Source organism: Psammomys obesus, unplaced genomic scaffold (genome assembly GCF_907164565.1).
Source record: "Psammomys obesus unplaced genomic scaffold, mPsaObe1.curated_primary_1811, whole genome shotgun sequence".
In the NCBI taxonomy this organism is placed as follows: domain Eukaryota; kingdom Metazoa; phylum Chordata; class Mammalia; order Rodentia; family Muridae; genus Psammomys; species Psammomys obesus.
In genome coordinates this window covers 4,714,856-4,726,424 of record NW_026590809.1, presented here as the reverse complement: position 1 = coordinate 4,726,424, position 11,569 = coordinate 4,714,856, and the positions used below count along the sequence as shown (strand labels likewise).

Genomic DNA, 11,569 nt, shown 5'->3' with positions numbered 1-11,569 from the left:
ACCGTCATCATTATCACCACAACCACCATCATCACCACCACCATCACCACCACCACCATCACCACTACCACCATCATCATCACCACCATTATCATCACCATCATCATTATCACCACAACCACCATTATCACCACCACCACATCATCATTACCATCATTACCACCACCACCATCATCACCATCATCACCATCATCACCACCACCACCATCACCACCACCACCACCATCACCACCACCACCATCACCATCATTATCACCACCACCACCACTGCTACTACCATCGTCACCATCACCTCAGCATCACTCCCATCATCTGAAGGTCTCAGAGAAATCTGATTACATGCTAATTTCAACAGTCAAGGCTTACACCTAATTAAAACAAGTATTACTGAACAGCTCTTTGAGGCAGCTGATGTATAAGTCATGACAACTTATTTCTGAGACCCAAACTGCTTCTGTGATTGACTGTGTCATGAAGTGACATTTGCTCCACTGCCCCCAAAAGATGAGCTCTAGAGTACAAGATGCCAGAGACTGGATGAATTTGGAGAGTAACTGGCCTTGGATAAAAGCCTTTTGTTTCCACCCTGCTCAGACCCTCTGCCAGAGAGGGACCCTGAGAGCCCTGGCTTCCCATTGCAACAGTCTTGATAACTTCATACAGAAACTGCCTTTACTTACTGGTGATGCTGCTCTCAGTCAGTGGTGGCTCACTGAGTGACAGAGTCAGTCATCCCGGAGTCTGTGATTCTCATAAATCTTCTTGCTATGCGTTAAATGGAGGCATTATTCACGTACAGTACTAGCTAAAGATAGTTTCAGCTTGTCTCTATCAGAGGACCCGTGCTACTAAGCTCTCTCCTCATGGCCATGACTGTCATTCGTTCTACCCAGTTTCTCTCATACATATGCTTTCTCTCATTCTTGTTTCTGCTTAAAAGGCGAGGCGCAGTGGCTTATGGGAACATCTGCGTGAACATCTGGGTAAATTATTACCCTGAAACTACATGCTGCAAGCTTTAGCCCACTCAAAAACCTCACTTTTGAGGTTTCTACTTCATTACAAATTATAACTTATATCATTATACTACCTGATGTAAACATAATCTCATAAGTGATTAAAGAGTAAAAATCATGACATTCTGTGTTTCCAAGCAATATGCTAACTGGGCATTAGCTTTGATCCTCAGACACAGAGCTGGTGTTTGCCTTGTGTTGCCATGTTAACATGTAAATGCTTTGTGATCAATATTAATATACTTGGACAAATTATTTATTTTTAAATCTTGGGATATCAGACAATGTATTTTTCTGACAAACTGGATCCATCTCCAGTGTACCCAGCATAGGGTGCAAGCCTGGGCATACAGACAGCATGCAAGCTCATTCCTTCCCTCCCCATTTTTATTAGTCTTCTCTTGCAATTACAATATTATCTGTTTCTTGAGCAACTAAAAATTACAACTGTCCTTTGATGGAGCTTGCTGTGGCTGTCCCTCGGCAGTACCACTTGTGAGGCCCTTGTCTAAAAACCCAGAAGGCAACTGGTGTTCACTTGCTTTCTGTGTTCCTTCTGGTTCGCATTTTGTTCTGTTAGATTTTGTGATTTCTCTTGTCACTCATGGGTGAGTGTGTGCGTGCAAGCAAGGTCTGGAGCCATTTCTCTTCATTTCTTGATTTATTTCTTCCTAATGTCACATATATACTTCAGATCTAACCCAGTTTTTAACTTAAAATCTTTAAATGTCTTGACAGCAACTATTTGGGGTCAAGATCACTGATTATATTCATATATATATTATAGGATATATCCAAGCTCATTGAAGGGGTGGCAATAGCATTCCTTTATTATCCTTTTCCCTCTCTCTTTCTTCTCTTCCTTTGTGTGTGTTAAAAAGCAGAGAATGTATGGTCAGTTAGAGTATGGGGTGCCTTGACAGCTGAGCACAGTGTGAATTCCCTAGGTCTACTGGAAGAAGTGGTATGGAGAGGTGGAACGAAGTTAAGGAGATTTTGGGGGAGGATACACTGGAGATTGTGAGAAAAATTAAGAAACTTTAAACTTCAGTGTGCAGAGAGCTCTTTCACGTCCGTGGACATGGACAAACCACCAAGGCCCCACTGCATGGCTAATGACAGAGGGGAAGCAGCTCAGCTATGTGACGCCGCTGCCCAGCAGCTGCTTCATGGGACACTCCTGATGATCCCTTCCTGGCAAGAGTGAAGAGAACACTCACCACTGGAGCCTCTCTTTCTTCTGGCTTAGCTGTGGCTGACCTGGCTGGCCCTAGGACACAGTCTCCACATTGCCACTCCTATGTATTTGGACTTGGATCACCTTAAGACTGAATATCTAACTGACATTGTTGTCAGTAACTGAGGTAGGACAGAGTTTCAGACCATGTGTCTACATAAAACCTTTAGGTAGAGGCCTATTTCATAGATAAGTTTCTCACAGAAAACCCATGATTTGCCTAAGACTCAGCTAAAGGTAACTAACCTATTTATAACTCACCTGTTCTCATGTACCAAGTAAAAGCAAACAGTAGTCAAGTGCCACTAACAGCAGCGTTTTTAGGTACATTTTTGAGAACAAAAAAGTCTTTTTTAAAAAGCTTTTTTATTTATTATTTTTATGTACTGTGTCAAAGGTTGATATCAGGTTGTCTTCCTCAGCTGAACCTCTAACGTGTTTTTGGAGATAGGATCTGTCACTGAACTTCACAGTTACCATTTTGGCTCTACTGCCTGAGCACTGAGTGCCTGGGATCACTCATCTTCACCCCGCAGAGCTGAGATTGCAGATGTGATCTGCCAACCTGGCTTTCCACTCAGTTGCTGAGGCTTTGGACATCGGTCATTCCACTTTGTCTACTATCTCCAGCCCCGAAGAGCTCATCCAGAGCTCTTGGGCAGATTGATCAGCCAATCTACATTCAACATAACTGTTCCATTAATGAGGAGGGTGAAATGAGTTCACGGATCCACCATTTTAGTGAATGATTGAGACGGGCAGGTGCTGACACAGTGAAGCAGATGTGGTTAGAGGGATCCGGGTCTCATGTGAGAGGGAACTGACTGCCCTGGGAGGCTCTGGCAGGAGGCAGCCATGGGGAGGAGGACCTGGGGCCTGACCTCGCACTACCCGCAAGGATTTCTTCTGACTAGTGGCATGGAATTCAGAGGAACAGCTAGAGGTATTCTGACCTAGAGGAGTATGGAAAAAGATGGAGAAAACTCTTCACCACTGTGGCCTCACAAGCTCAAGGAAGGGCTGTTTTCTTTTCTCTGAAGAGGACTGAGACAATTATTTAATGTTTAATATTTAAATATCTAAAAAGGTTTCATTCTAAAACTTACATTGGTCCAGTGGTTCATGTTACATTTATAAACAAGGAATTAAACAATTATAGTCATGTTATGTGAAAGCACCATGATCAAATTGCCGACATTGCTTTGAATTCTAACAAGGTCCATCAATCATGAGAGTCCCCAAAAGGAAGACCCGTGTAGTCAGATGAACATATATCACCGTCTACCTATTGCTCTGTGAATGCAACATAAAGAATATTTGGATTTCTATGATATTCAGAAATCTCTCAGCTAACGTGACTCACCATAGAGCAGACAAAGAGCTTACAGTGGTGCCTGGCAGCAGCAATTCAAAGGTCACCAGCATCCCCACGCCACCCCTCTTTTCTCCAGAAGCTACACCTATTGGTTTGACGAGAAACTGCTTTACACAGGGTTGAATCTACAGACCTTGTTTCTGCTAGAACAGAAGCAGCAAGTTAGTCCAGAGATGGTCAATTATTCTCCTGAACAAAGATGAGCCAGTTAACCAGTGTCTAAGTATGAATAATCAAGAATTAATAATTCACTAATACTCAGCTGAGACTAACGAGTCAAATTTTTACCAAAAGTCATAAAAAGCTTTTAAAATCCATCACTAAAGAAGGATATTATGGCAACTCATGAATAGAAAATTAAGAACTTTTTAAGAGAAAAAAGTAAAATTTCAAGCAAATGCTAAACATTTTCAGTTAATTATGCATTTGCAACTTTGCTTCACAGTTTAGTTCCAAAATTCTGCTTTTATGTTCAAAGTGAAATCATATGCTTTCATACATACTACAAGGAAGGAAACAGTATGTTTTTTTTTTATATTATTATTCACTGTCTAATTTCTTTAGTTTTCCAAAGTATACGGTACAATTTTGAAAGATTTTTAACATTCAAAAAATTATCAGCTGAGTATGGTGGTACATACCCTAAATCCCAGCACTCAGGAAGCAGAGACAGGAGGATCTCTGTGAGTTCCTGACAGCCAGGACAACATAGAGAGACCCTGTTTCAAACACAAAGCAAAGGGGGAGGGGCATAGGAGAAGAAGAGGGAATGTGGAATTGGGAGGGGATGGGTTACAGCTGGGATACAAAATGAATAAACTGTAATTAATAAAATAAAATAAAAATTAAAAGAATCTAAAAAATAACACTGGGAAAAAAAACAAAGCAAAACAACAACAATAAAACAAACAAACAAACACACATGGCTTTCATCCCTAGTGCTAGGACTCTGATGCTTGTGGTAGCGCCATGTGACTTCACTGTAATTTAAGCATATCCAGTACAAACAGGGAGGCCACTCCAGGACTCCAGGCTACCTTGCTGCTCATAATTTAATTGGCAAAAGTAGTTTAAAGTAACACTTCAAAGTTGTGTCACCCAATACAGCAGTTCTCCACCTTTCGAATTATGACCCTTTAGTACAGTTCTTTATGTTATGGTGACCCCCAGCCATAAAATTATTTTGTTTCTACTTCATAGCTGTGATTCTGCTACTGTTATGAATTGTTTTGTAAATATCTGCTCTGCATCATATCTGATTTGCAACACCCAAAGATGTCAAGACCCACAGATTGAGAATCATTTATCTAGAATAAGTTATTTCTGTTTCAGAGGAGAAAGAAAAGAAAAGAAGGGAAGAAGAGGAGGAGGAGGAGGAGGAGGTGGAGGAGAATGGGGAGGAGGAAGGGAAGGAGCCTGACTTTAGAGAAGAGGATGTAGGGGAAGAAAAGGAAGGGGAGAAAGAGGAGGAGGAGGGAGGGGAGAAAGGGGGAGGAGAAGGAGGGAGAGGAGAAAGGGGGAGGAGAAGAAGGAGGGAGAAGAGAAAAGGGGAGGAGAAGGAGGAGGGAGAGAGGAAAGGGGAAGAAAAAGAAGAGGAAGCAGGGAAACAGGGAGGAAAAGAAGAAGGGAGAGGGGGAAAGGGGAGGAGAAGAAGGAAACAAGGAAAAATGGGAAGGAGAGGAGGAGAGAAGGAAAGCCTGAGAAAAGCGATTTCCTTGGTTTAGGGTGAAGACATTTCTTAAAATGTGGCACACATATGCCAATTTTTGCTTGGTTTTTATTGTACTTTAATCTTTTTCAGCAAAATTTTCCCTTACAATGGCTACAGCAAATATGGAGTATTTTGTTCCCTTTGGCTTTAGTTTATTTTTGGTTAAATACTCTCCTAGGCAAGGTGACCCAGCAATATTTGGACACTCAACTTTTTCTGCAGAAGCACCTCCTTTTCTTCATTGTCTCTGGAGCCCTGTGGCCTAGCTCAGGGCTGGGCACACGTTAGAGCTAAAAGAGAAAGAAGTAAACAGGACTATTTAAAATGGTTCCGGTTACCAATGCGGTCCTGGCATGCTATTGGTGGATTTCATTATCTCCAAGTCACCAGGTACTGAGGGGAGGAGTCAAGCCTGTGTGTTTCAGACATCGCCCAGACCCTCAGACTGAAACAGCAGCTTTCAGTTCAAGTTCTGCTGTGGGCATCTCCTCTGAGCAGCATCTCACTAAAAGATAACGGAAACTACTGATATGCATTTATCTTACTCTCTTTGGAAGCTTGGTACATCTCCCTAAAAACTGCATCTCAAAACGTTTCCAGTCATTGACTGCAAGCTGAGCGCTGACGTGGGAACCTACCTCATTTGACAGCAACATCTTAAGGGTCATACTTGAAATACCGTGAACAGCTAAGTTAGAAAATAGTCTAATCCATAACACTAAAACTCTTACGACGTCAATGAACAAGAAACGCCAAGATATCAGAAATCAACTTGCCAGCCAGAGCAGAGCAAAGTGTCAGCGGTCAACCAAGTCCAGTGGAGCTTCCTACCTTAAACACATTGATGGGGAGATCAATGACCACGTAGATGAGGTCTCCGAGGGCCAGGCTGGCTATGAGCGCGTTGGGGCCGTTCCTCATGCATTTGTTCTGGTAGATGATTCTGAGCAGAGTTGCATTTCCTACCATTCCCACGATGAAAATGGTGCAGGATATCACAGTGTTAATGTACTTGAAGGCGGTCGTGATTTTAGTCTGCTGTGGGCAATAGCTGTGCATTGAGCCATTGATGGGCAGGGCCAAATTAGTGGGTCGGGTGGTACCCAGGAAGTTGAACTCAGTCCCCGGGAAGGGGGTGAAGTCCTCCACATGGCTGCTTAGATTGGTGCTGTGTCCTTCAGGGTTGTCACTGGTTACACCTCCCACCAAGGCCAGCCAAAAGGATGCCATGAGGCAAAAGCTATCCATCCTAATGTGGATTTGAAGAAATGTTATATTATGTCGTTTTTACACCTTTCTTTCTTTCACCTGGAAGACAAAAAAAGTAGGAACAATTTTTTTTTGCTATAAAATCTAGCTTTCCCAAAAGATCATAGATAATCAGTGTTTACTAATTTAATGAAACTATAGGCCATATTTGTTAAACAGATATGATACAACTGTGTCAGTCTACACACGGGAAGGTCAAGATTTTATTAATATAAAATATAAAAGATCAAGAATTTATTACAGCAAGAAATCTATTCAGTCCTGGCTCTATCCACAGCTTTATCTGTATGTAGACCATAATACAAATAGAGATATTTCAGTTTTCCTTAAAAAATAGTAGATTTTTTTTTTTATTCAGGCTAATGAGAATCTGATTCTTCCAGAAGTGAGACAAAAAACTTTTTGATAAAAGAGGAAAAGTTGCTTCATGTTGAGGCAAAAAATACAAGAATCTAATTCTTGATGAGGAATTCAGTTTCCCCCAGTGGGTGCTGGTTTGTCCTTGGCAGGACCAGGGAGCAGCGGGGTAGTCTAGGTGCTAGAGCATTCGTTGAAAGCCAGGCTTAATGTCATGCCTGCACCGAACAATCCAAGTTTTAATGAAGTGAGAAAGAACTGGGGGGCTGAAGGAACAGTGCTTGCTTTCCACACTCACGCTTGCTCCATCTCCAGCGCCACAAAAAGAAAACAAACACAAATCAAAACACAAGGTCACCGATGAAGAGAAAAGATTTAGTTTGAAGCTCCTGATGAGTAATCTGCAGAATCCACACATTTTAAGCACTTCTTCTGTGCATCAGAAACCACCATGACGCCTGTCAGTGGGCACAATGTGAGGGACAGGCTTTCCCAGGCTAGTCGCACGGTTTGCCAAGGGTTATCTATGGCTTTTTAGTATGGCTTCTTGAGAGCATCCTACCTAGCTAGGATGGGCAAGGCACTGTGAAGAATACATCATGTGCTTCTGCTGATGAGCACAATGGTCCCAGGAAGTCATAATTGGGTCCATCAGGAAAACAGGGAAGCTGAGAAGAACGCCCAGGAGCTCATGAAGGTCAAAGGCGGTGACAAATTCCTAACTCTGAGGCAGCTTGATCTGACTCCAAACCACCAGGCTTTAACCACTAGGCAAACCTGCCTCTCATTTTCATGCTTTATTTGCACCAACAGTGTGCTGAAGATGTCTCCGTAGTTTAGAGGAGGCAACAGCCTGGGAGGAGTGGTCAGGTCTTATCTATTTTGTCACTTGCAAAGGGCACATGGTCCCTGTTGTCCAATAAATCTAGCTTTCTCCTCTAACACTTAAAGAAAAGACACTTAGACAGCAGAGGAAGTTTGGTGGTGAGAGAATAACAGTCAGAGGTAAATAGCTCTGTGTCTTTCAGGGTTTGTCCTTTCCTTTTATTACTCTCTGAATGAAGACTATCGCTTCATTTATGGGCAGTGGGGCATGTATCTACGGCATATACACCTAATCTTAGATTTTAAGACTCACTTTTTTTTTTTTTTGAGTCTGCTCAAGGCTAGAGGCTATTGGGAATTTTGACATTTATCATAGGACATCATGTGTAGGCTTAGTCAATATGTGGACCAAATAAGACATGATGTGGTACAGAAGGCATAAGACAAATGCCGGCTGTACGTCTCGCATACTTCGCTGACGCAACGACGGCATTTCACACATCGCATTTCATAGGGGCCGACTGCTTCTGGACTTGAGCGTTACTGCTGGCTGCAGGCAGAATCAATGCCGCTTCACCCGAGAGAGAGCGAGTCTTGAAAAGGTGAAGTGGCTGTGGCTGCACAGCCAGGACGCGGCAGGACAGCCATCCAATCTCATAGCTGGGCTGTGGGCTTTCACTTGCTGCCGTGATTTCCCAGTGAAGGGCCTGCCATTTACCTGTCCCCGCTGTCACGTCTGTTGACCCTGTTTTCAGATTTCCTCTCCCACCCCTTAGTCCAGAATATCTGGCTGCATTATTAGCAAGCCTACAAAACATAATTTCCTCTCCCAGATGGAGACCAGAATTCCAGCACAAAGCTTCTTAAAATCTGCCTCTTTGGATAGTGAAAGAAGGCATAATTCTTTAATTTCTTGGCTGGTTAATGGTGGTTAATGGTTCCCAGTTTCCCAGTGGGAAAGGAATATTTAGTAATAGTTTTCCTAAAAATGAGAGACAAAGGTCTTTTCCATAAACGGAGCAGCTACGTGATCTATTAGAATTACCCAGGAGGCATGACTTCATGAGACACTTGGCTGTCACCAGCACTGTGCCACTCATGAAGACCTTGCTGGTGCCCATAGGAGCTGCTTTTCTCAACCAGCTGATTGCTCCGGGCGGCAAGAAGGCGAAAGCCACAGCTTCTCATGGTCCCAGCGAGCTACCCTTCAAACCTCCTTCCTTACTTCCTTGCTTCCCTCCTACAAAGACACGACCAAAGAACTCACTTCTCCCCACACCTCTGTCAGCTTACCACATCTAAGGGACATCTGTCAAAAACATGTGGATACCATATTGTCACAGAGTGCAAAAACACAAAACCAAATGAAAGAAATGGCTCTCAAACACATGATTTCCCAAGGATGGATCTGTAGCTCATTTTGGTGTGTTCTAGTTTAAGTGTTGCTAGGCTTCATCGGTTGTAGTAAGAGCTCTGGAGAAGCAACCACCTTCCAAGTGGAAGGACAGGCTATGGATTCAGCGCTCTTTCTTTTGTGGGGGTAAGAGCTCAGTGGCACACGAAAGCTAGCTCCTATTTACCATATCAGATTCCCAGGACAAATGTTCACTTGCCACCGGCAAAGGCACCCAAACTACACATGCTTAGGACAGGTGGCTCATGCCACACGGCTGCCGAGAAGTTTCTCAGCTGGCCAAGTTTTAACATCAGATGGGTCGGTAGGGGTAAGGGAGCCAGAAACAGCTACAAGTAGAGAAAAAATTAAACTAAGAACTTTTTTCAGGTTCTCCGTGGTTTTGCTCTCCGGAGAAGACAAATTGGCCACTCTCCTTGGTGGCACCTCTGACTTTAATATGCCCTCACCCCGGGTCTGCAGGGGTGAGGCCATTAGGGCAGTGTAAACAGAACGGACTTATCTACAAACAGCTCCAGTGCTCTGCACATGAAAGGCAACAAGTGCCCTTTAAAGGGCAGCACTGAGCAAACAGCCAGACCGCCAACAACTGACAGACTTGCAGCCCCGCTGCAGAGGGGCGAGGAGGGCTCCCACGCACGTCTGTTATTCACTGTAAGGGTCCTGGCTCCGCACCCAGGGTGCGGGTGAGAGGAGGCTGACTCTCATCGAGCAGGGCCAACTTCACCAGGAGGCTTTGGAGCAAGCGCCCTGGGCACTGATAATCCCGAAAGCTCTGGTCTGCCTGCGGAGAAAGACACCCCTGGGCGAACTTCTGGGTTCCCTTTCCCCCAAAATCCGAGTCTGGCCTGAGGGTGTAAAATGCTTTGGGTTTATGCTCAAAGTTCAATAGTCGCCCCCCCCCCCCCCCCGCCCCACAACACGCACACAGCCCGCGTCTCCCAGGAGAGCTCTCCCCACCCTGGGAAGCCCAGGCAGGTGGGTGCCAGGCCGGCCTGCTGCGTTTCACCCCCGCTACACGACAGCCCGCTCCTACTGGCCGATTGCCCCTGTCTCCCTGATTCCCGGTAGGAAAGACTTGCACCGACCTTAGAGCTCCTCGGACGCAGGCAGGTCCGCGCCCGGACCAGACGGAGCCGGAGTTGGAGAAGGAGGATGGCGCGCAGGGTGGCGGGTGGCCGGGGCTGCAGCACTGCCTCGGCTGGGGGAAACTTCCCCGGCAGAGCCCGGCTCCTTGCGGAGAGATCTTGCCCAGCCCGAAACCTCCGGCGATGGTCCGGTGGATCAGAGAGAGGCTCGCCACCTCCTCAGCCCCGTCGCCAGACCAGAGGCATCGGTGCGCGCGCGCGCGAGGCTCCCGAGGAAAAGCAAACTCCGGAGAAACACGCCTCCCGCGATCCTCCCCAGGCTCCTCCGGCTCCCAGACCGTCCCCTCCACTCAGGAACAGAACTGCCGGGGCGTCCGATCCCGCCTGCCCTCCAGGGAGCGGCCACCAAGCTGCAAGGCTGCTGCCCCCGCCAGGCCCTGAAGGGCAGGAATCTTTAACTGTTTCCTTCCTGAGATGGAGTTAGGGGTGGGTCTAGGAGGGGCAGGGTTTGAGAGTAGAGAGTAACAGACCAGACTCAAGAGTTGTGCCAGGCTTTAGGAAGAGACTCGAAGCACTGAGCAGTGGGCACAGGCGGATCTGACCAGCAGGGGAAGCCAGGCTCCAAGGGTTGTGTCTCCCACGTCCCCTGTCTACTTCGCTTAGCGAGTACTCCTCACCTTAGAGGAAGTTATGGAGCCCAGGTGGTCAGCTTGGCTTTGGATCAAGTGTGCCCTGCGAGACTACAAAGCCTTTGCCCAAGGCGAAGAGGGGATCTGGGGAGTCAGTGGAAGGTTCCAGGGCAGGATAATGCCTCAAATTGGGATGATAATGGGGAAACCGTACAGAAGGTAGTGTCTTCATCCCAAGACCGTGTCAAGATTGTGTGCTAAGATGGGCAGGTAGAGGGAGAAATAAGGGCCAAACTCCAGGGTCTTGCGGGAAGGAGGCTTGCCTGTATGGATTCCAGGGACTCATTGGTTCCCTGCAGTAACTGTAGTGGAAATTAACCTCAGTTTGTTTTTCGGACCTTGAGGAGAAGTGGTAGACAGGACTTATATCTCCCACCTGGAAAGGAATTTTAGCAACAGCTTCCTCACATTGTGGTGACTAGATTCCAAAAACAAATGTCCCCCTAGAGAGGAAGTAGAAACCATCACCTACTTAATCACCTACTGGCATCGAGGAGCTTTGCTCAGTTCTGTTTGCTGCTGCGCCCAGTTTAGAGCTAGGGCACAGAGACCCCCTCCCCCTTATCAATATGAAGAGTGTCACGGAAT

General features: G+C 45.7%; 1 protein-coding gene across 1 annotated transcript in view; it reads right to left on the bottom strand.

Annotated features, from left to right (window-relative positions):
- Ednra (endothelin receptor type A) overlaps window positions 1-10,616 on the bottom strand; it is a 59,157-nt gene extending 48,541 nt beyond the window's left edge. Inside the window, exons 1-2 of the mRNA XM_055609111.1 lie at window positions 10,293-10,616; window positions 6,171-6,647 (exon numbers count right to left, since the gene is read on the bottom strand). Coding sequence (XP_055465086.1) covers window positions 6,171-6,587 — 417 coding nt within the window. The 5' untranslated portion in view covers window positions 6,588-6,647; window positions 10,293-10,616. The remainder of the gene's footprint in view (window positions 1-6,170; window positions 6,648-10,292) is intronic.
- Between the last annotated feature and the right edge of the window lie 953 nt (window positions 10,617-11,569).